The following is a 25,335-nucleotide window of genomic DNA, read 5'->3' on the forward strand; positions in this document are numbered from 1 at the left end:
TAATGTGCAGAAAAGAATACTATTAGGTCACTGCAAAATAAAGAAATACTGGTGTATGTACAGCATGATTGGTCAGTTTCTGCATATTAAACTGGCATCAATCATCTTTATTCTAACAAAGCAAGGGAAATAAGTTTTGAGTCTACTTGTCTATAGGAGGTCACAATACTATGGTAAAGTTCAAATATTTTATTTTTATTCATACAGTATGAAGGTTCCTATAGTTCCAACAATGTATGATGTAGCATGCAGAGGAGAAAACTAAACATTCAACATAACCCATTTTCCACACACAAACTAAAAAAGTCTCATCCCCCAATAAGAAAGTAATGTTAGCACTATTTTCTATAACGCCAGCCAGGATATGCACAAGCAATTAAGAAATAGAAAGCATTTGCTAAAATGTTTGTAACAAATACTTATGTACAAAAAAATTCACAAAAGACTCGTTCCCCCTTGAAGCAGAGCACATGGCAGTTGACACTGGAACAGATAACCACTGGCTGGCTGGGATTATAAGCCACGTACTGATCCAGAGGAAGAAAGTTACATGTAGTGGAGATTCTCTGTTTTAACATTTACCAAAGTTTGGCAACATTATCTTTTTTAAAATTATGCAAATCATGTAAACAAGAGGAACATTTTAAATCGATCTACATGCAAAACTTCATGTCATGCAAGGACACCAAGCACCTGGATTTCTCTCTCACAGACAGAGCCCATGATGTGCAGCACTCAGTTGAAGGAACAGCTGTGGCAGGCAGGCAACGGATTTAAGTTCATACATAACCTGCCTTCTCCATCGCTGATTATAAAACCTTTTAAAATAGAAAAACTGCTATACAGGAAAGGTTGTACTATCCTAAAAATCTAATGCAAGTTTTTCTTCTAGCCAATAGTACCATTGCAGAAAAGGAAAGGGATGATATAAAGTTGTAGAACATGGCTCGCTACTTTTATATCACACATATCAAGTTACTATCCATTACAAGTCATGATATGGACAAATCTAGAAAAAATTCTCCAAGTGAAGAACTGGAGAAGAACGAGAGGTATAAATTTAGATAATGTGAAGCTTTCCACCTTCCCTATGGCATAGGTTAACATTTCCCCTATAATATCCGTAATAATCCTATATACACATATATAAAATATTACCAGTTTACGTATGCAACTTGTAGTACTATACTAAATGCATAAGGGAAACCTATATGATTGGAACATAACTTAATGGCAAGAGAGGTTTTATAGTCTCATTGTGCAAAGGGAATCCTACACAATTATCTTGTTAATCCTAAATTCTTAATTAAACTATGTGCTGAGAAACAAATGCAAATGCTTTCACCTGTTTTATCTGTAATTAATGGATCACAGCTGATCTTCATGAGCGATATATTATATGTGCAACTGCACTCATTTACTAAGTGAAAAAATAAAATGGCCATAAGCATTCTGTAAATCCTATTTGCACACAAGGACTAGTTCTTGGCATTAATATTAAATTACATTTGTCATACTATTAAGTAGAGTTGTACTGAAAGCCATCCAGCAAAGATGCAGTCTCTGGTAATATATCAACAGGTATATAAACAAACTTAAGTTTCCTGTCTTACAAAAATGTAATTAAGGTAAATTAACAGGAAGCAATGCTCTCTCAGCCAGTCAATATATAAATATCTGAAATAGTCACAGGAAAAAGGAAGAGTTGACCTAACAACCATTTAAAACTTTACATTCTTCTACTATATATATATATAACTGTGTGACATAAAAGTAAAGATGTATATCCATATATTGAACTGTTAATGTTCTGCTTGGCACTTTGTACTCTAGTTTTGTTTCTTGAATCAAGTATATTAAATTAAAGCCCACCTAACTACTACATATAGAAAGCTACATATATATCTATATATAAATACACACACATATATATAGATAGATATTTCCTTGTTATAAAAGATGAGAATAAATTAAAAAGCCAACCCCCTTCCCTTTCTCCACCACACTGATATGCTCTTTCCATCTTGCTGTCCTTCAGACTTTAAAGTGCTACACTGAGTTATTGAGAGAATAAAAAGTTCAATAACACTTAGTTGGCTTCATGAGGCTCATGTTGGAAAATGTGGCTTCACAGAGAAAAATACTTCCATTTAAATACACAGAGAGCGTTGCTGGACGTCTTGAGCAGATCTTCAGAGATGGAGAAGAAAGCAAAAGTGTTGGGTGGTATCTAAGGAGTCACACATCTACCACCATCTTTTTGTGGATATCTAGGCCTCCTACAACCTGGAATATTTAAAGTAAGATTGTTATATATTAAATGAGAATTAGCAAGACAACAGAGAAGCAGCAGGCAACATTAAAATCCATTAACTTGATGGTTTGAAATGTTCCATTTCTTTTCAGAAGTAGAACTTCACCTCAACAACGCCCTAGTGTCTGAGTAATCACATTTGAATATTTATTTATCTGTTGCATTTATATACTGCCCTATAGAAAAGCTCAGGGCGGTTTACAATCCAATCAAACCAAAACCTAAAAAATCATAGAAACAGGTTAAAACTCATAAAAACCAAAAACAAAAAGCCTGATAAACGGTTGTGTTTTCAAAAGTCATTCAAAAGCAACCAGAGATGGGGAGATTCTGATTTCATTTGGGAGAGTGTTCCAGAGCCTCGGGGAAACACTAGAAAAGGCCTGTTTTGGGGTTGCTACTAAGTGAGCTGGTGGCAACCACAACTGGGCCTACCCTGATTATCTTAATAGGCAGTGGTATTCACAACAAAGAAGGCGCTCCCTTAAATACCATGGGCCCAAGCCATTCAGGCCTTTATAGATAATAACCAGCACTTCGTATTTTGCTAGGAAACTAACTTGCATCCAGTGTAGTTCTTTTAAAAATAGGAGTAATGTGGTCTCTACTAGATGGGCCAGAGGTCTGACTCAGTATATGGCAGTTATCTATGTTTCTATATAGTTTCCGAATGATGTACAAAGGCAGCTGCCAAAAGGTCACTTACAGCACAGAATTCCTCAAAGGATATTCTTCCATCACCATCTTTATCTGCATTTATTATGGTTTTGTCTACAATTTGCTGCAACTGAGTATCTTTGAGATTGTTCCCAACCATCATCTTCAGAACCTGGAAGAGCTCCCCGTTGGAGATATAGCCATCTTTGTCCATATCATAGATACGGAAAGCAACTGAAGAAAAATAAGAAAAGTTCATTAACACATATGACTGCAGTGGAAACATGTATTACCTTGTATTACCTCCCTCTCCCTCATACAGACACACACAACCAGTCCAATAGCTGGCTTCTTTTGAAGATAGCACTCCTCCTCCTCCTCCTCATTATTTTATTCGATTTCTATACCACCCTTCAAAAAATGACTCAGGGCGGTTTACACAGAAAAATAACAAATAAATAAGATGGATCCCTGTCCCCAAGAGCTCACAATCTAAAAAGAAACATAAGATAGATACCAGCAACAGTCACTAGAGGTACTGTGCTGGGGGTGGATAGGACCAGTTACTCCCCCCCTGCTAAATAAAGAGAATCACCATGTTAAAATGTGCCTCTTTGCCAAGTTAGCAGGGGTTTTTCTACATCCCTTCCTACCAACAGCCACATGTCCCTAGGCCCAGTATGCTTATAGTTTAACTTCTGAGCAGTTGAATGTTCATGAACATTCTTTATTTCAGAAGCTTAGACAACTGGGGCAGGAGTCAAGGCTGACTTCACTAACTGAAGCTAAGGGTGCTACATTCATTAATTGGTACCAATTATGATGCCTGGCTTTCTCCTCTGTCAAGTTTTTTTTGGCAGTAATAGTAGTAGTTCTTTTATTGCAGCCATAGGCCAAACAGAAGTTTTTTTGGCAGGGTGACAGGAGAAATAATTGGCAAAAAGAAAGTTTCTGCAAGTGTGTATTCTGTGCTTCAGTTTGATATCTCATTTATCTTCTATGCCTAACATCATACAAAACTAACTTCACAAATGTTTTTCCAGCTAAGATTATGTCAGATACTTACACCTCAACTTCTGTTCCTTGTCACCTTTGACACTGAATTGGGAGACTCCTTCAATAAATTCTATGGAATATAAGCAAAAGAACAATTTAAATTTGTTTACATATCCAACATCTGAAATTCAGTTAACTAATCCCTTTGTGGACTTCAGTGAGATACAACTGTTTCCCAAGAGCAAGTCCTAACACAGAATATGGTGGATCTGGGGTAGATAAAGGGTGCACTTCTGTAACGCCCACTTGAAAATACCTGTGTATGTTTAAGAATTTGTTTTTAACACAACTTTAGAGAAAAGACGTAGACAAGAGGTGGCAAGTAAGGAGTGAGCCAACACAAAAGTGTATTAGGTTGTATTCAAAGGAGAGCAAGTGGGACCTCACTCATCAATATTTTGCCTTCACATTCTCCCCATTGCAGCCCTCACTGCACCTAAAAATCTGCCCACAAGTAGGGGTCTTTTAGAACAGTGGGATGTGGAATGGATGAAAACCACAGAAGCCATCTTGCGTGACTGGAGCGTCTTTCTACCTGCATGAAGTACCTTGGGATACAACCCACTGTATTTCAACTCCTATGATTCCAAACTGCATATACAAGTTTCCCCCCAGGGTTAAGAGACGGCATTCCACAGTTTATGCAGGAGTATGTAGGACTGACAAATTCATGTTTACTAACTATATTTTGACATCAAACAATATAATGGTCAATCAGTAAAACAAGATGCTAGTTGTTACCCATATGCACCAAAACTATGCTTTAGCTGCAGCCCTCTCTTTTACACATTTCTGAAGCAGTTTAAGTGTTAAACACACCATCGTAGCCTATAATAATGTCACTGTTATTAGTGACTCACCACATACAAACACAGCATACAAGTAGCATATTAAATGTAAAAATTAATTGCATCAAACACCTGATACTAATAAAAAGATATTTCAAGGCCAAGTCAGAAGTAATAGGTAATGCTCCCCCTCACTGCATAAATAGAAGAATACCACTCACAGGACTTTTACTCTGGATGCTACTCAGTGTGGCTTAAGCAAGGTACTTTCATAGGCTGTCATCTTCATGGAATATAATAAAATACCTAATTAGAAGAGCTGAGCTCAGTTCACTAGTTGGAAGGAATCTAGATGGATACAGACTGTCCTGTGGTCAGATACGATTCCACATCTCTGTTTCAGCTGTCATTTACACCCCTCCTCCCTGCCTAGAATCGCCAGAAGGTCTCAACAAAAAAATAAAACTGTTCCTGAACCCCTTTACTTGTACTGTTGCATTTGAACCCCTGATAGTTATTCCCTTTTCCAGGGCTTGGGACATGGCAAGCAGGGTGACTGCCCCGGGCCCCGCTCTTTTAACCCCCATTATTAGAACTATTTTGGCAGATTTAGACAGATGGAAAAAGTTAAATCTTTTGTGGCTAGGAAGAATATCTTGGATAAAAATGAATATACTACCAAGGATGAATTTTCTTTTTCAGATAATTCTGAAAAAGATTAAGGATAAAACAATAAAATTGTGGCAGAGTCGGCAAAATGTGTTTATTTGGAATTACAAAAAACCTAGAATTAAATTCAAGGTTATGCAAGATTTAAAGGAGAGAGGAGGCTTGGCTGTTCCTAATTTGAGACTTTATTACTATGCCAGTTGTTTGACTTGGATTTCTGATTGGATTAAATATCCTTATGGTCGTTTCAGCAGAATGGAAAGTGCCGGTCTCTCTGTGGGCCTACATAATCTTTTATGGACTACTGGGAACAGAAAGGATCCGGTGATTCTGCAACATACCACCAGAAACAGTCATTTACACATTTGGGATAAATATAAAAAAAGGATAAGTCCTAATTTATCTCCTTTGACATCAGTTTTGAATACTTACTTTTACGAAGAAGAAATGTCTCACAGATATAATTTTTGGAGGGAGAACTCATATACCTTACAGAGTTTAATACAGGACAAGTCTAAGGTTAAATCTTTCCATAAGTTGTCAGAACAGTTCGCCCAACAACCTCCATGGTTCCAGTGTTTTCAGATTAGTTCGATTGTGTAGAAAGAGTTAAAAAGACAAGGGTGGGGGGGAACTCAGATAATTAACTGATTTCAAAGACTTAATAAACCGAAATATAGACCATATGCTGGGTGCGATATATAAGTTGTTAGTGAAGTATGAAACAGAAACTGAGCAGGTTAAAGAGTGTATGATAAAACAGATGCAGAATATTAGTAGAATGATAGATATTTCTGATTGGGAACAGCAATGGAAGAAGAATATTAAATTTACTTCAAGTAATAACTTAAGGGAAACTGGTATAAGATGTTTTTAGGTGGTATATAGCCCCATTGACTATTAATAAGATTGATAACCATTTCCCAAAGGAATGCTGGAAATGTGATCAACAAGTGGGTACATTTATCATATGTGGGGGACTTGTAATAAAGCCTAATCATTTTGGAAGCAAATTCATTCAAAAATGGAGCAGATTTTGGAAATCAAATTTCCCCTCTTGCCAGAACTTTTTCTTTTAAATATGACCGGGCCTTATATTCCTACTACTAAGTTTAATGAACTATCTTTATACATGATTACCGATGCTAGGATTCTCTATGCTACTAATTGGCGCAGCTCAATGATTCCAACTTTAGATGATTGGTTTCTCAAGTTATGCGATTATGCCTCTATTTCTAAAGTTACTGCTTACATGAATAATATCTATACAGAGTCATTTATGCTGGTTTGGGAACCCTTTATCAATTTTAATATTCAACAAGGTCATCATTTATTTCCGAGATCAGGGTTTGATTTGTAGGTTGTTCTGTATACCTATGGTTGTTATCTTTGCATTCAGACCAGCAGACGGCGTAAAATTACATCTTTTCTTTTGTATCCTCTGACTGGCTTTAAAGTTTCTACTTTGTTTCAAGAGCTGTAACAATGTTTTACCTTGTTCTTTCTTATTATGTTAATACATTTATAAAACTGTGGGGGGGGGAGGAGAGAACTAACTGGAAGGGGGCTCTGCACTGGCTGATTTGCCCCGGGCCCCACACCCCTCCAGGGCTCTCTAAAGACAGCCCTGCCTTTTCTATTAATTCAAATAAAATCATTGGTCTGGAAATTGTTATTCAGGTATGCATATGGGGAAGTGTCCACCCTACTGAGAACCAAAATTTGAGACTCAATGTGGTAGCTGAGCTCAAGCCATGATTCTGTGAAGGAAAGCGGGTAACCCCTAGACCAGGAGTAGGCAACCTTGGCTCTCCAGTTGTCGAACTACAACTCCCATCATCCCCAGCCACATGATGGGAGCTGTAGTTCAACAAAAGCTGGAGAGCCAAGGGGTTGCCTAGCCCTGTCCTAGACAGATATCCAGCTGCCTGTGATGCAGGCAGAGGAGTTTACATTAAGATCTGATAAAGTAAAGAAGGGCTTACATTTGTTGTTGTTGACAGCAAGTTACACAGACCTAGCAATTATTTTACCTGTGCATGTAACAGACAGTTTTGGGAAAATTTTGTGTTGCCATAGTAAGCACAACTATGCTTTCAAATTTCATAAAATAGTTAGTGCCAGACACAATTTTAAGGTTAGTTTTGTGCACTATTCCAATAACTAGTCTAACCAATAAGACTCAAAAGTGTATGTAAGCCACTGATTATTTCGGTAAAATTTTATATTGTTAGAGGAAAGATGATCTTGCACAATTAGTCTACGCACTTAAAACTGGAAGCCTATCACCAAGCAACTGAGCAGCAATATGAATTTCACAAACTAATACAAGAGAATACAGAAGCACTGACATGGTGAAGCTATAGCATTCAAACAATCATCACCTGTATGCATTTTATTGTAAAACTAGTATTTTGAAGCCCGTTATAATAACGGGCGCTAGCCTTTTCCTCTCCCCTTTACTGTTTTTTTTTTTAAATGCTGCCTCCGCCGCCGCCGCCGAAGTCCCACCCTCCCTCCCTCCCAACTTCCGAAACCACCTTACCCTGGCCCGTGACAGTTGAGCAAAGAAAGTCCTAAACTGAGGAGGGAGAGAGGAGCTCGCAAGCAGTGCTCCTCCCTCTGCAAAGGCTCTGCCCGAACTTTCCGCCCCAAGCGCCAGTTTGGGCAGAGCCTTTGCAGAGGGAGGAGCACTGCTTGCGAGCTCCTCTCTCCCTCCTCAATTTAGGACTTTCTTTGCTCAACTGTCACGGGCCAGGGTAAGGTGGTTTCGGAAGTTGGGAGGGAGGGAGGGTGGGACTTTGGCGGCAGCAGCATTTTTGCTTTTAGTTTTCTTCAGCCTTCGCTCGGCCCCCGGTCCCGGCCTCCGTCTCCCTGGGCCGGTCTGGACCTCCGCCGCCATTCCCCCTCCCGCCACCCACCGTGGCCCGTGTCTCTGGCCGGGCTGGCCACCCAGGGCTCCGGCGGGCCCGCCACCCACCGCCGCCGCGGCCTGCGGCTCAAGTGGGCCCGCCACCCACCGCCGCTGCCCGCAGCTCCGGCCAGGCCCTCCGCTCCCTGGGGCCTCTCCCTTGCCGCCGCGGCGTGTCCTCTGGCCAAGGCAGCGGCGGCCAGTGTCCCCCGGCGCCGCTCACCCAGCTTCTTCGGGGCGGCCGCTTCTGGCCGCCCAAGATGACCACCGGGTGCCGGCCGTCGTGTCTCCCTTGCCCTGTTCTGCGCATGCGCAGAACAGGCCAGGGAGGCACGGACACACGCTTGGTGTCCGTCCACGGACGGACACCAAGCGTTTTATTAGAGAGGATGTTTTATAGTAGTGGAGTAAGTGGATTTAGTAAGCATTTTGTTCCCAGCATACTACTGTATGCTAACTGGAAGGACTGTGCTTCACAAATTCTAGTCACAGGAACGCTACACTATAGACAAGCCATATCAACATAAGTCCACTTTTTCAAGGTCCTTTGTATAAACTACTTCTCAGGCAGGATTGTAATTATTACATGTTAAGTGTTAAAAAAAAACCCATATTAATATAGAAATGAAATAAAATAATACAAGCAGCTCCAGGTTTCCAATCCCAGATGAAAACAGACTGATTTCACAATTAAGACATTCAGAAATATCACTCATCTCATCAGAAACACTCCCTGCCCCCACTTACCTTTGAAGTCTACCTCTCCATTTCCATCTGTATCAAATATATCTATTACTCGTTGTACAAGTGGATTCTGTTGTAACTCAGGCAAAGACATGAACTCTTCCACACTCAAAGAACCAGAGTTATCTAAATCAAGTTTTTTAAATCTCTTCCCCAATCGTTTAATCTCATCTGCATCAACTACAAGGTGGGGGGGGAGGGGGGAGAGAAGAGAAGAAGAAAATGTATTCAGAAATAATTCACAACAGCATTATTTTAATACAGTAGCACACTCTTAATTCAGTAGTATTTCTTTTCAGGAACACAAGTAACTTAGAACACAAGTTACAAAATAGTAACTTAAAATACTTTTTGTATAAAAGTATAACACATAACCAATTAAATGACTTACAATTTCTCACATGATGTGCCATGACACATTTAGTAAGGATGTGCAGAACATCTGTTTTGTAACGGCTGTTTTGAATGTTCCAAGCTCAGAACAGAATGACCTTTGAATAAAGGGAAAGTTCCGAGCTCGGAACAGAACAACCTTGTCCTGATCAGAATGTTCCGATCACCATTTTAAAGGGCTATTTTCCCCTTCTTGATTTGATTTCAGGCACTGGCTTCTGATCTCCTTGCTTCCTGGCTGGCGTGTTATCATCTAAATCAAGTATTGTCATGGCCAACTGTGCTCTCATTGGCTGGGGAGAGGCAGGAGCCAAAGGAGCGATTTTCAAAATATATTTAAGGTGCTGCTTGGAGGCAGGGAATGCCATACTTTTGGTGCCTCCAGAGAGAAGGATCAGAGACAGAGACTACAGTAGCTCAGCACTGGTAGGTGGCCTGTGGCTTTTGGTCCCCCCTCCCTTTCCTTACCAATCCAATTGCTTTATTTATTTATCCATTATTATTGTTGTTATTCTACCAGCAACCCTCCGTGGCTTTAACTGGGTGCTGCTCTTTTTTTGGAGATACCCCTCTTCTGTGCATTTTTTGGAATTATTTGAATTATTTTTTCTTCTGTGGATTTCTTCTTCTTCTGCCTTGCAGCCCCCAGCAGCTTTAAGAACTGAACTGGGGTGCTATGCTGATTTTATTTTTCTTTTGCAGCCACAAGCTCCACCTTTACAGCTGCATGCTGTGTGCCTGGACTGCATTTCATTTTTTATTTTTGTAGGCTGGTGTTTTGTGACTTCTGCCTGGTGCCCAGGCTCTCTGTTACCCTGGTGTCCGCCTGCCCCCCAGCTGCTGCGTGTCTGCTTGGCCTGAGTGTCCCTCTGAGAACAACATCTGGCCAGACTCCACTCAGAGATGCTGGAAGGCCAAAGACGCCAGAAGGTAAGAGCCTCGTCACTCCACCTTGGTCAAGTTAGAGAGAACTTGGAGTTCTTTAAATAGGGCCTAGTTTGGGTAAGGGAGGGATTAGGTACAAGAAGGGCTGTAGGACAGAAGGGGTGGGTTTACGTTAGAGTTAGAGAGGCCAGAGTAATCCCCTGCCCTTTCCCTTTCCACGGACATACTCCATTGTTACTTGCTCCCCTCCAACCCCCCCCCCAACCCTTAAAGCCTGCTTCTTTAATTTCAGGGAATTTAATTTTAATAGCTTGTGTGTGCACTACAGTGCTATACATAGCACTCTGTGTGGCACACACAGCATAAATAGATCACTCCAACCCACACCCCTTTTTAAAATACCCACCTTAAAGGCGGTTGCTCTCTACCATCTGAGTGAGGACTTCAATTTTTTAAAACCCAAGATGTCCAGGAGGGTGTGATGCAGAGCCAGGATCAGGGTGGTAGGGCATGATGAGCCCAATGGCCTCTGTGTCCAGAATGGGCCAGTTCGAATCTGGTCCGGATTCGAACAGAACCTGTCTCACAGCCAGCTCGCACATCCCTACGCTTCTAACGCTTAGCCTTACAACTCAATATAAACTACTGCATGCTGACTCAAGCGTTCAAAGGACGAATAGTGCTTAATGAATTCTAATCACATGGCTGCTAGGCTACGGACAAGCCACATTAATATATGGCATGTTTGACTTAAGTGTTTTTCTCTTTGTTCAGCTAAAAATATTTGTGAAGGATTTTAAGAAAAAAAGTTAACTAGGATGCATCCAAAAATGAATTCACTGGTTTCAATTCCTTGTGATTAGGGAGAAATCAAAAGAAGTACTGTTCAGACACTAGCTTTATAGTACTAAACAGGGATTCCCAAACAGCTGACCGAACTAAGTTGACCTCATGTCTCATACTTCTGACCAGAAGATTGTTCAACATCTGGGTTGTTTTTGTAGTTGGGATATGTATTGTGTCACAATGCTATTCCTCATGTCTGAACAAGTACTGAATTACTTACATTTGCCCAGCATTTTTCCTTTTGGGAAAAACCTTTTAACAGGTTTGGGGGGGGGGGGACCACATCTGTTTTAATAGCTGCAACTGTTAAAAAGAATTAACACCTGAAAAAAATTAGCAGCACTGTAGAAGACACAATAAAAACATACGCTGATATTCTGTTAAAAGCCAGGCATTTTTTTAAACCAAAAAACCCTACTCTGAAACCCACCGTATCAGTTTGCAAAGCTGCTGGACAAAGGCTGCAGACAGTGACTGATATTGGTAAATTACATAGCTCTCTTAAAGTGAGTTCGAAGTGCATCTGTGAGTATCAAGATATTTATTCTTGAGGAGTCGAAAGCAGTACAGGGGGACTTCACTATCAGTTGCTAGTTCCCAATGACTTTTCAAATATTTAGATTAAAATCTCCCATATCCACTCAGGCTTCATAAACCCTTATAAAAACCTGAAGAACTGCATAATAATTTTTTAAAAATATTAAATGCATGTTTATATACAGGCACTCCCCAACTTACAAACAACCCATACTTACAAACAAAGCACCATAATGAAGTGCTTTGTAAGTATGAGTTTTTAAAATTAAATTAATGAAGTCCTCAACTTAAAAACAGCAACCCACACTTACGAACAAGTTGTCCCTCATAAAAACTACCCTATATGCGTTCCAAGTTATGAACATCCAACTTACAAACTTTTGGAACGCAACCTTTTGGAACACAACCAGGACTGTGTGTGTATATGTATGTGTGTGGGGTGTGTGTTTGTTTAGTGAATACATATGCACAATACAATAATTTAAAAGGTACTTCTAAAACACAAAACCTAGCCATTTTATTCTTGCCCTAATAAAAAGGCTCACATTGCTTTCAGAAGACATACAGGCATGAGCTGCAGAAGACCTCAGACTGAAGCCCTTTTGAAAGCAATTCAGAACTACCACTCCATCTAGCCCACCCCCACCTGTGTCTACATTGTTCAGACTTTTATACATGGATTTCATACTGAGTGTACCACTGCAATTTAAGTACATGAAACAGAATTCACTGGTAGTCAAAGCAGGCTACTCTGCAATGAAACAACAATCCTGTCAACTAGGGTAGTAAGAATTAACAACAAAAGAGGATGAAGTGCTCAGCTGATGTTATAGACTGTGATGGGACTTAGAAAAAGATGGTGGTGCCTTAAGCATCTTGAACCTTGGGCCAAAGTTCACAGCAAGCCAGTGTAGATGCTGGAGAAATGGTGCAATATGCTCCCAGTGACCACCCCTATCAGGCAGCAGATTACCAGCAGAGCCAGCGTGGTATAGTGGTTCGAGTGCTAGACTAGGATTGGGGAGACCTGAGTTCAAATCCCCATTCAGCCATAATACTTCCTGGGTGACTCTGGGCCAGTCTCAGACAGAGCTGTTGTGAGGAGAAACTTGTACACTGCCCTGGGCTCCTTGGAGGAAGAGCGGGATATTATTATTATTATTATTATTATTATTATACATGTTATATTCCGCTCTTCCTCCAAGGAGCCCAGAGCGGTATACTACATACGTAGGTTTTTCCTCACAACAACCCTGTGAAGTAGGTTAGGCTGAGAGAGAAGTGACTGGCCCAGAGTCACTCAGCTAGTATCATGGCTGAATGGGGATTTGAACTCTGGTCTCCTCAGTCCTAGTCCAGCACTCTAACCACTACACCACGCTGGCTCTCGATACTAAAAAATGATTAAGAAATAAATTTAAAAAATTACTGCCTATTGCCCTAGCTGAAAATCTTTAGTCAAATGACAGCCTTATGTTGAGTATTTAACAGCAACCAAGCTGGCTTGGTTAATGGTTAGTGTTGGACTAGGGCTGGGGAGGCGCGTGTTCAAATCCTCACTCAGCCATGAAACTCACTGGGTGACTCTGGGTCAGCCACTTATCTCTAAGCCTAATCTACCTCACAGGATTCTTATGAGGATAAACATAACCACATACACTGTTCTGAGTTTCTTGGAGGAAAAGCTTGATGTATGTATGCTTTCAATAAGATTACGGTAGCAATGTGTAACACAATACTAGTGCTACAATGCCGTTAAAATCGTTAGAATTTGTCAGGTTTGAACTGTACTATTATGAAAATGAATGCTGGAAAAATGCGGGGACGGAATCCAAGGAGCTAGGTCCAGACTAGGGACCCAAGAATGAAAGCCTGGCCTTTTCTGAGTTACATCTGTATTTGTTGTTCACCAAGACACTCAGAAGGGTGTATCAGTCTCACAGTCACCATGTTAGGAGGAGGAGTGGCTTGAAAGGTAGTGGCTTGATCCAGTCCCTTGCATTTGAACGCAGGGAGGGGGTTTACCAATCCCTGTTCAGAGATTTCACACTGTTTCAAAGGGTCTTCTGATGCTCTGGAGCAGCTTTGCAAAGGGGTGCAGTGAGAAGGATGACAAGAAATCCCCAGTATGTGTGTACAGAACACTACATGCAGTACTTTGAGCAACTTACTTCACAGCTGAGCACATCTGAATTTGCTTTTCCCTAGTTACTACATCACACTAGCCCTCTTCAAACGTTCCAAAAAAATGAATGCTATACTCAGGTCCCAGGTCCCAAGAGTGCTCCAGAAAGCCCCACCTCGGTGCTAACACGCTGAGAAGCCTCATGCCACAACACTTTCCACTTGCAGCATTTGTCTGAAGAAGCAAGCACTGTAAAAGTGTGGTTGAGCTCGTTTCCAAAATCAGAAGCCTGGGATGCCTTGATCACAGGAACAACCTCCATCCCGCTTACAGCACTAGCCTCTTCAGAGAAGTGTGGAGTGGGCAGTGTGTGAGGCTTCTAGGCATGTCAGGACTGGAGTGAGACTTACAGGAGCACTCTTAAGACTTTGTACTTGAGTACAGCATCCTGTTTTTCGGAATGTCTGAAGATAACAAGTACAGAAGACAAGTGAGACATAAGCTATTCATTTTCACATTTAGGATTTTAAAGAAATTGTACCATGTAAATCGATTTCCCTCCATATTTCCATAAAAAGGATGGTAGCGTTTGGGCTGTAAAGTCTTGTCAGTTCAGTAGGGCATGTTAGTCCCAACATGCCCCCTGTCAGGCATTATCAGAAGGAGGAACCTCCGACAGTAGGAACTCCAACTAAAACCCTTCCTGTCATGGCAGAACTCGGTCAGAATTTCGACATTCCTGTCAGACCAAGTTAAATTACCATTGAGTCACCCCTCTGTTGAAAGGCAACAGACTGGCCATTTAATTTTAAAATGGTCCATATAGTGCCTCTCAGCTGAGAAACAGTGCACGGGCCATTTAATTTTCAAAGGGCCGGTGCAGCATGCCAGTCAGCTAACAGAATCTAGGCTGGCCATTTAATTCTTAAATAGTCTGTGTGCTGCCTCTCACCTGAGAGGCATCCATGTCAGCCTTTTTTAAAAATTCAATGGCCAACTCTGAGTCTCTCAGACAAGAGGCATCACAGAGGCTATATAAATTGGTTATGAGAAGACTATTGGGAAATGACAGCTTTCCAATCTGACCTGACCCAACATGACAATTCTGGGGGGCCATACCGACCCTCCCAACAATTTCTGTCAGGTCAGATCCAGCATTTTTTAGGCTGTGCAAACCTAGATTGTGTTGAGGCACAGGCAAGCAAATATAGCAGCTGAGCGCCCAAACTCCATGTATGGGAATGTGTGTGGGGCCCTCAATCCAGAACTACTTCACTGAAAGCCAGAGTCGCTATTAAGAGGCGAGCCAAGGGATTTTAGTTGCCTTTTTTTTTAAACTAGCATCAAGGCTGATGCTAGTTTTTTTAAACTAGCATCAAGGATGAACTACAGTGATCAAATAATCTACATGTTAACACTGCAGGTCAGGATTCCAACAGATCTGCAACTACCAAAAGCAGTGGCTCTTTATTCCTGTTCTTTTTTTTCCCCCCAGCAGAAAGTGAAGAACTGACCCACTCAGCCTTTTGCTCTGTAGGGCTCTTATGTACATTCTCTTTGACTCATGTGGAGGGTGGATGCACTCTCAGGACTGTGGGTTCATGGGAGGTTTCTGAAAGGCTAGTTTGACACATGACATACTACAATTTAGGACAGTTGCAGCTTTTTGCAAAAAAGCAGCTTTGGTACTTGGTCAATGGTTAGTCTCTACTGTACATATTCTACTATGTACAAAGAAGCGTGTGAAAATTTAAGCAAGTTTTTGTACACACATTTTGTACACACATTGCACTGTGCTATATTTTATAAATATGAAGTAATAACGACTGTTGAAGATATTGCGGTCACCCAGTACAACACATATAAACAGAACTTAATGGGGGGGGGGTGTATCAAAAGTTTGAACTTACAGTGCGAGCACATTTCCAGAGGGTAGCTTGCCTCATTTCCCTGAAATTAGAGAAGAAAAATTCAGAACAGTAAAAAAAGAGAAAATAAAAAGGCACCTTTGCAGACTATTTTATTCCCAGGAAAAACAGAAGCAGTTAACATTCATAATAAAAAACGTTAAACCAATTCACATACAAAGTGTACCCGAGCAAGAAAGGTCAAAGTGAAAATCAAAGTATGTATCAGAATGTCACATGTATTGATTAACAGGAGACATCTCAATGCACAAAGATTTTATTACATTTATATCCCATCTTTCTTCTATCATGGAACTCAGGATTGCATAGGGTACACCAGTGATCTCTCATACAGGCACTGACTAGACTCAGACTTGCACAGACTAAGCATGGTTGCTGCTTCATGTACTTACAGTCCATCCTAAAAGTCCATTAGGATTTTACAGGAAGGACACAATGTCTCTCCTATTCTCAAATCTCCCATGTAAACTGAACTCAGGTATGACGACGACTAAAACGGAAACATACTAGGCTTGCAGAGATACTCAAGGGTCTAGCACATGTCGAGCTCCCACTCTGAAACACTCCTCTCTGAGCAGTCCACTGAGCTTCTGCAGTGCATGCAGCAGCAGGGGGAGAGGAGAAAGCCAGGCAGAACCACCAGGGGACTGTCTGGGTAAGAGGCAATGGTTGTGTGGAGCCTGTATTCTACTGGCATCACTCTATATCTGAGCAGAGAGAGAGAGAGAGAGAGACTGTAAGTATAGCGTCCTTTCTCTACTGGGCTCAGAGCAGCATGCATAGGGTTCCCAGAGTCTCCCATCTAAGAACTGACCAGGCCCTGCTTTGATTAGAAAATATAATGCATCTAGTGATGACGCACTGGTTTACAACCCAATGAAAACTGAAATGTATCATTCTAAATGCACTTATCTGCCCTGGATCTTTTCAATCACTTTGAGGACTGATGGGAATACCATCTAGACTTCCAATTCCTACAGCTCTGCTCTCACAGCATAGACCACTCCAATTTAGGGCACTGGATGTGCAGTTTCAATGCTTCCAGTCTGAGGTATCAGCATATATGCAGTGCCTCAGCAGATACTCTTCATCATCTCTCCACAAGACTGGCAGGAACTAGTGTAGGACCAGAATAGGCAGGCAGTCCACATAGCTGCTTCTTTCAGGGAGCATTTGTTTATCCTGAGAGAGAAATTCTAGCACACTTGCTGCTGTTTAGTTCTGTACTCGACCTAAATGACATTGCCATTAAGCTTTTTAGCACTGTTGATACCCATGTGGAGGAGCAACACAAGGGCCTAGCTAGTGAGTTTAATGAGCCTCAGCAATATCCTTAATGCAAACAGACAAGTTCTATGGATGCCAGATTAAACTGGCAAACTGGTTTGATTCCTCCAAGGACAAGAGTTCCTCTCAACCATAACTACTCCTTTGGAAACAGAATCTGCCTTTTTCTGATGTGAGTGAAAATGCCAGTTTATAATCTTCCATTCAGTTGTACTCCTTGTCTTTTTATGGTATCTATTCTACTGAGGCTGGCACGGTTTTTCCTACAAGCAGTTCCAATATTTATTGGCATAGCTTCCAAATGCAGCAAGACTAAGTGTAGCTCATCTTTGCTATTCCAGTACGTCTCTCTGCTTGGGAACATGTAAGGACCGTTTTTCAGGTCCCAATTATCTTGTTCAATTGATTTCATGTTCTTAATCCCATTCATTTTCTGCTACACATTTGCCATAGAATGTATGACTAGGGTGCAGAGCTCACCTTTGAACTCGCTATCATTAAAAGCTTACTGTATCTCTGTTAGAGCTATCCATTGCAACTGCATTTGTAAGCCTCTTAATTTCTCCCCAGAATACTTGATATTTAAGATTGACCTGAACTGCTTTTTTTTTTTAGTGTACATTCTGCAAAGCAGCCCAGGATCAGCACCAAGGGGGAAAAAATCTGAATTCTGCAACCTGTATTAACTTTGCAAATTTAAGAAAGTGTGCAGGTATTTGCTTATAGATAATCCTTCACTGTGCTTCTAGGAAAGTCAAAGGGCTACACTTCAGGATGCCGTCAACCTTAAGCATTTTCATGAAATCAAAATACCATCTTCAGTCTTTAAAAAAAAAAAAAAAAAGAGGTAGAGGAAGCAACAGTCCTGAAGCAACTTCTTTACATCATTTTCCACAAAGCAGCTGCTGCAGCTCTGGAGCCTAAGATCTCACCTGATACAACCTTAAATTCCAGAAGGCAAGATTCCTATTCTCTCTTCCGTTTTACCCATCTAGCCAAATGGTATTCCTTCTTTGCTATGTATTAATCCAAATTTGATATGAATTTACCCTACTTGTGGCATCTGTACAAGGCACATTTGGGAATACATAAGAGTTCCCAAATTACAATGTTCTATATCTCCATTGTCCTGAATGAGTTTTAAAAATTAAGTCAAAAGCATGTCCACAAAAAATCTATCATTAATTCCAAATATCTGCTTATCATGGTTGTCACAAAAGGGTGACAACCCCTGCTAACTGGGCAAAGAGGCACCTTTTACCATGGTGATTCTCTTTATTTAGCAGGGGGAGAGTAACTGGCCCTATCCACCCCCAGCACAGTATCTCCAGTGACTGTTGCTGGTGTGTGTCTTATGCTTCTTTTTACAATGTGAGCCCTATGGGGACAGGGAGCCATCTTATTTGTTATTTCTCTTTGTAAAGAGAAAGCCATTTTTGGAAGGGAGGTATAGAAATTGAATTATTATTATTTATTATTATTATTTCTTGTTTACACAGTCAGACAGGTGTTATTGACTGGTTTGTTTTATCCAGACATCGAGTCCTTCCCAAGGACCTGGGATGGCTGAATTTTATTGTCAGTTGTTATAGATATCGTCGCAGAATATAGGCTGTTCCCAGTAAAGCTGCTTTTTGTAATTGGCTGATGGTGATTTCTGTGGCCCCTATGGTGTTGAGGTGCTCTTCAAGGTCTTTTGGGACTGCACCCAGGGCACCAATTACCACTGGGATGATGATGATGATGATGATGATGATGATGATGATATCCTTGCAATCATTGCATGTCTGGTTTTTCAGGTGTTTTTCTCACTCATTTAAAGAGTAATTGCACAGGATCACAAGACAATAAAGATCACTCTAGGACAGACAAAACTACACCCACACATCCCACGGCACAACCTAGCTACATACAAAAATAAAAATAAAAGTGCATGAAAAAGTGACAAAAAGCAAATATTCTATGACCTATACAAATAAAATATGTAATTACAATAGACTATAATATAATGTTTTTGGTACTATGCCCATTAAGTCTTAGTTATACTGTTCTAATTTAAGAATTCTTCCAGTCCCATAGCTCAAGATTACTTCCTTGTATTCCAATGGCTTCCTGAAATCTTTGGAAAAACAAAGATCCTAAAATAGTTCACTAATGGGAAACAGAATCAAAGCCATATCTAAGACAAGAAACCACTCAGTCCAATCCTACGTCTCCCCATTACTCTCAAACCTGTAATCCCTCTGTAACATACAATGTTGCCAAGTTCTGCACAGAGGTATGCAGAAATTGTAAGGCTCTGCTCAATTATTGCTTTTACTGTCTTAGTTTATCTTTTAATAATCTACAGATTTTAGCACTGCAGCAATTTTTTAAGCTTGCAACTTCTACAGCATCTTATATATTTTAGCCCTACTGTGACTCTACAGTCCTCATGCTCTTGTTTTAGCAATTTTACAGTTCCTTTACTACTTTCTACAGTTAGTTTTACACTGCTCATAATAATTGAATAGTATCCTCAAAGTCTTTATGCTAACATGCTTAGACTATCATTTTAACTGCTTTTAATATCATCTGTTACATGCCCTTTTCCCCTTTATGCTGTAAGATTGTAATAAAGACTGATTAACAAGAAAAATCAAAATACTATTTATTATCACTTTCTTTTTTAACAAATGCTATATGAATTACTAGCCGTGAAAAAGTTAACTGAGTAAAAGAGGACTATAACTTGAGTAAAACATACCTACAATCAGATAACACATTTAAAGGCACATGCTGTAAACCTGACCATAAACTCCATTTGTTTCCACAGAACATAAATACATAATTTGTGCCTACAGAAAAACTAAATATCAGAGTTTAAAGGCACATTTGCTTGTAAAAGGCAGTTAAAATTGTCTCTTTTCTCCTAGGCTTTTCCTGTTGATTTGATTCATTTGAGGGTTTTTTTTTTTAATTTTTGAGCAAAGACAATAATTAAAGCATTGGGGACAATATGATATTTTATAAAGGTAAGAGTGCTCTGTGTAGAGTGGATTTTGAGAATAAGACACGGGATCACCCACTGAAATTACTAGCCGACCAATGACTACTTTTCATGATAGTTAAATGAAACCTCCAAATTCAGAGGCACTGTCTCTCCAAATACCAGATGTCAGTGCAAGGATGTAGCTATAACTGAATAGGGGGTGGGGGGACAAGCCCACTGCCTGGGGGACAGCTTGCTCTTTGTTCTGCCCCACATGAGGGAGAAGATGGGGGACCCAGGGATCCATTTTCACTGATCTGTGGGCTTCTCAGAGGCATCTGCTGGGCCACTGTGGGAAACAGAATGCTGGACTAGATGGGCCTTGGGCCTGATCCAGCAAGGTTGCTCTTATGTTCTTAAAGTCTGTAAGCAGTTCTTGAGGACAGGAACATAGGGAGCTGCTTTACAGAAATGTTCCTTATATTCCAAAGGAAGGTGGACCATTGGGTCCATCTAGTTCAGTATTATCTACACTGACTGGCAGTGGCTCTCCATGGTTTCAGGCAGGCCCTTTCTGGAGGAAGGACTCTGGGACCTTCTGCATGTAAAGCAGATGCTTTACCGCTGAGCTTTAGTCTCATCCCCAAGCATAGCTTTTGTATTCACTATTTCGTCGGCAAGCACTATGCTCGCATCCTTTAGGCCCAATTTAGTTATGAGCTCAGTTATGCCCAGTTTAAATATCAGCCCTGCATTTTCAGTGGGTCCCAGTCAGCAAAGAGAAAAACAGAGCACTTGTAGGCACCTGCAAATATCTGTAATGGGCAATGACAGTGTATAGATGAGGACTACAATGGGGGTGGCTACTTTCTACTTTTTGCTACTTGGGATTGCTACTTTCACACCTCCTTCCTCCTTTTAGAGCAGAACAACAACAAAGTCAAGGTTGTACAGAATCAAGGCCAGTGACCATCTCCATTGCCGTTCTCCCCAACCCACTCCTTTCACATCTGCCAGGATAACAGGTAAAACAAAGAAAATCAGATGATAAAATCCTACCAGTAATAACTTTCTCCCTTTATTTGTAGAACTTCAGCTACACTAAACTAAGTGACAAGAGAGACACAATTCAGTTCCACTGGAAAACTTAACTCTTGATTTCAATAGAACTTGAAGCACCGCATTCTCTCTCTGGATTGCACACACTGCACATTGTAATCTAAACAGTCCATCAGATCTTGTTTTCACTGCTGAGAGGAGGTTCCTAGTTGGCAGTGGAATGTCAGAATATTCAGACCTTTTCATTAATTTCAAATATGCTTTTCCAAAATTTAAATTCAGGATCAATCAATATTGCATCATGGTATACTGTTTCCTTTGATTACGTGGCTGTTTAGCTCTGAAGTATCTGAGCTATTTATAACTCATTACCTTAAGAACCACTGCCTTCTTTCTACTTGAGTCATTTTATTTTCTCCCGTATTTATAAGCTGTCATTTTGGAGAAGCCAAAAAAAGAAAGTACTCAACATCTTACAAGTCTGAGTTACAAATCGAGAAAAATGCAGGGTTAATCCATGCACATGTCAGCTTTGCTTTATTTTTCCTTTGCTTTATTTTTCTTCTCCCAATGAAGGATTTCTTGTTCATTTTGCCTCAAAAAATCTGAACAGGTTAAAGGAGACTTCAAGAGTGAAGTTTTTCTAACCTGATACTGAAAGGTTGATATTAAGATCACTGCAAACCAGAGGGCAGAAAGAGAGGTCTACAGCTGACAGACACTTAACCTGGGGAGCAGTTGTCTATGACTCACTCACTATTTATAGCCACGAAGAGGAATCAACTTAAGACCTGGCTGTAATGCACAGATCTAATACAGCAGTAGACTGCAAGCATGGAGACATTTGAATTTAAGTCATGTATGCATAATATATTTAAGCCAACTAGACATATGGAGTTCCAGTACTAACAGGTATATTGTCAGATGTAGGATGCCTCTGAATACTAGATACAGGGAAGCAACAGCAGCAGAAGGGGCATGCCTTCATCTCTTGCTTGTGGGATTTCCAGAGGCATCTGGTGGTCCAATGTGGGAAACAAGATGCTGGACTTGATAAGCCTTGGGACCAATCCAGGGACTTGGACTGAGTTGTCAGCAGTACGCAAGCGACACTCAGCTCTATCTCTCCTTGTCACCTGATCCTAGGGAGGCGGCGGATGTCCTGAATTGGGGGCTGGAGGCCGTTATGGGTTGGATGTGGGCTAATAAACTGAAATTGAATCCAGACAAGACGGAGGTAATGTTAGTCAGCAGGAGAGCCAATCAGGATGAGGAGATTTTACCGGTTCTGGATGGGGTTGCACTCTCCTTGAAGGCACAAGTACGCAGCTTGGGGGTATTACTGGACCCGGCTCTGCCTTTAGAAGCTCAGGTGAAGGCGGTGGCCAGGGGTGCCTTTGCACGGCTTCGGCTAGTGCGCCAGCTACGTCCCTTTCTCGAGAAGGAAGATCTGGTCACAGTTACCCATGCCTTAGTCACATCATGGCTGGATTACTGTAACACGCTTTATGTGGGGCTTCCCTTGAAGAATATCCGGAAACTGCAGCTAGTGCAAAATGCATGAGCTAGGGTTTTATCTGGAGCTGCCCGGTGGGAGCACATCACACCTATTTTGAAAGAGCTGCACTGGCTATCAGTTTGTTTCCGGGTCCAATTCAAGGTGCTGGTTTTGACCTTTAAAGCCCTTAATGGTTTGGGCCCAGGACCTGAGGGACCACCTGCTCCCAAGGGTTGCTACACGCTTGATGAGGTCATCTGAGGGGGCTCTACTCCAGGTGCCAACAATGAGGGAGGCTCGGATGTCGTACACACAGGACAGGCCCTTCTCTGTTGCTGCCTCGAGACTCTGGAATGCTCTCTCAGTGGCTGTTCGCTCCTCAGTCTCCATCACAGCTTTTAGAAAGCATGTTAAATCGTGGCTTTTTACCCAGGCTTTTATATGATTGTCTCTGCTGCTGCTCTTTGTACTTTGTATTGCTTTTATGCTTGTGTTTTAAATTTTTAATCAGATTTGTTTTATATTTTTAGCTTAATATTTTAATTGTGTCCTTTTTACAATCTTGTTTTTAAATTTTGCTGTGAACCGCCTTGGGATTGTTTTAATGAAAGTCGGTATATAAATTTAACAATCAAGCAAGCAAGCAAGCAAGCGAGGCTCTTCTTATGTTTAGGTAATTTCTCTTTGAACTGCTTTCTTCCATTTCAAGAAAACAACTGCTGAGACCTAAACATCACTAGTGCAGCATGAGCTAGCACCGACACATTAAAAAGTGGAGGATTCAGAATCCTATGTTCCTTTTAAGGGGATAGGAAGGGAAGAAAAAAAAGTGATGAAAACATCCCAATGGAGTCTGAAAACAATGCAACCATCTAGTCATTTACTAACTTGAGTCTTACTTAGAAAATAGAATAAACTGGGTGGCTATTGCAATAAACACAATTATCTCCTAGGCCAACCTTTAGTGCAGGGGTGGGGAACCTTGGCCCTCCAGCTGTGTAGTTCAACAACAGCTGGAGGGCCAAGGTTCCCCACCCCTGCTTTAGTGGTAAGACTTTTGCAAGCATGTGGATGAACGCCAAGTTTACTTTTCAGCGAACTAATAAGTAATTGGGTGGGAGGCAATATGGGTTGCCTTCCTGAAGAAACTATTGTATGGTTGTGTGTTGGTACCAACAGCCCATAAGGCTGGAGTGAGACAATATAGCCAAGGAACTCTTCATGAGGCAAAGACACACTTCAGCCTTAAAAATGAAGGAATTGTCCTCTCACACTATAACTGAAGATAAATTAAATGGTTACTGTTCCTCGTATCTGAGACTGAATAACAAGAGGAAGTTGCAAGCTCAGATTTTGCTTGAGAAAAAAGCCATTACTCCACACGCTCAAGCAAAAGTGAAACATGGGGTTCTCTGAAGCTAATGGAATAGTGGGGGGGGGGAATGCAACACTGGATATAAAGGGATAGCCTACATATACAGTTAGCAAGTTGTGCTGCCCACCCCCACCCCCCACGCATACACCAGGCAGTGCAGCCAGCAAGATGGTTGGCAGTAGGCTTGACAAATCTGGCTGTTACTGTGGAGATACATCACTGAAAGTTCACCTTCACGTTTGCTAATATAATGACTATCGTTTTCTTCAGCCCGACTAGACACTCATGATTTCCAATTAAGACTAGACAGGTTCAAATAACTGCTGACTTTTGTATGTTCAAATGAGATCAGCCATTGCTTCAGTATGCTTTGGTGTAGCCTGCAATCTTCTGCAGTGAGCACAAATACAGTGTACATTTAGTCCACAAACAGCATATTGAATGCCCTCAAGATTACAGGAATACAAGAATTCTGATGGATCAGACTAAAGATCCACCTAGTCAAGCATCCTGTTTCTCACAGGTACCAGTCAGATGCTCTCAAGAACTCTACAACCAGGGCATGAAGGCAAAAGCCCTCCACAACAAATGGTATTCATTGGCATACCGCCTCTGAATCTGGAGGTCCCATATAGCCATTAACAGATTTCTTCTCCATGAATTTGTCTAACCCTTCCTTTTAGAGCAGGCCTGTACAACATAAGACCTGGGGGCCAGATCCAGACCATGGGGACCTTCTTGCAGCCATCAGGTAGGAATATTCTGCAGCAACAGAAGCCATTAAGAACTCAGAATGCCCTGCTGACAAGCAGTAGCAGCTCAATGCAGTTGATATGTATTGCATAAAATAGTATCTACCTTTTGAATGTACTCTTTCTTGTCTTAAATATACTACCAATACATTTTACTGGATGATCCAAAATTCTAGTATTATAAGGAGAAAAAAATTCCAATATCCACTTTCTCCATACTATTAATCATTTTATAATCATGTAACTTTTTTCTAAATGAAAAAGCTCCTAAATCTTGAAGCATTTCATCATAGTGAAGGTGCTCTATTATTCTGACTGCCATTCTACCATTTCTTCTAACCAATTTTCCAATCTCCTCTGCACCCCCCTCCCCCCACCACCTTTTTCTTAAATCAATCCCAAGGAAAATTCTGTAAAATGTAAACCCTGGCTCACCATTTTATTAGAACCACCTAAAAACCATTATGGTATTGCTCCCACGCATTTTTTTCTAATGGTCACCTGCATATTATTTGGGGGGTTTTCCAATGAGCAACCATA

At 41.0% G+C, this 25,335-nt stretch overlaps 2 protein-coding genes across 6 annotated transcripts in view; one reads left to right on the forward strand and one right to left on the reverse strand.

Moving 5' to 3' along the window:
• Positions 1 to 174: 174 nt before the first annotated feature.
• The window catches only part of PPP3R1 (protein phosphatase 3 regulatory subunit B, alpha), a 76,222-nt gene continuing 51,061 nt past the window's right edge, over positions 175 to 25,335 (reverse strand). For all 3 annotated transcript variants that reach the window (XM_053284496.1, XM_053284497.1, XM_053284495.1), the window contains 5 exons: positions 15,836 to 15,875; positions 9,143 to 9,319; positions 4,038 to 4,097; positions 3,021 to 3,205; positions 175 to 2,286 (listed from right to left, as the gene is read on the reverse strand). In XM_053284496.1, coding sequence (XP_053140471.1) covers positions 2,239 to 2,286; positions 3,021 to 3,205; positions 4,038 to 4,097; positions 9,143 to 9,319; positions 15,836 to 15,875 — 510 coding nt within the window. In that variant the 3' untranslated portion in view covers positions 175 to 2,238. The remainder of the gene's footprint in view (positions 2,287 to 3,020; positions 3,206 to 4,037; positions 4,098 to 9,142; positions 9,320 to 15,835; positions 15,876 to 25,335) is intronic.
• Positions 9,704 to 25,335, forward strand: part of PLEK (pleckstrin) — a 217,683-nt gene continuing 202,051 nt past the window's right edge. The window contains exons 1-4 of one of the 3 annotated variants that reach the window (XM_053284488.1): positions 9,704 to 9,958; positions 10,235 to 10,462; positions 21,034 to 21,136; positions 24,727 to 24,794. The gene's annotated coding sequence lies outside the window, so the exon portion shown is untranslated. The remainder of the gene's footprint in view (positions 9,959 to 10,234; positions 10,463 to 21,033; positions 21,137 to 24,726; positions 24,795 to 25,335) is intronic. The other 2 variants (XM_053284487.1, XM_053284489.1) reach the window with 2 other exon arrangements.

The sequence above is a fragment of the Hemicordylus capensis genome, chromosome 1 (assembly GCF_027244095.1).
Source record: "Hemicordylus capensis ecotype Gifberg chromosome 1, rHemCap1.1.pri, whole genome shotgun sequence".
Lineage (NCBI taxonomy): Eukaryota > Metazoa > Chordata > Lepidosauria > Squamata > Cordylidae > Hemicordylus > Hemicordylus capensis.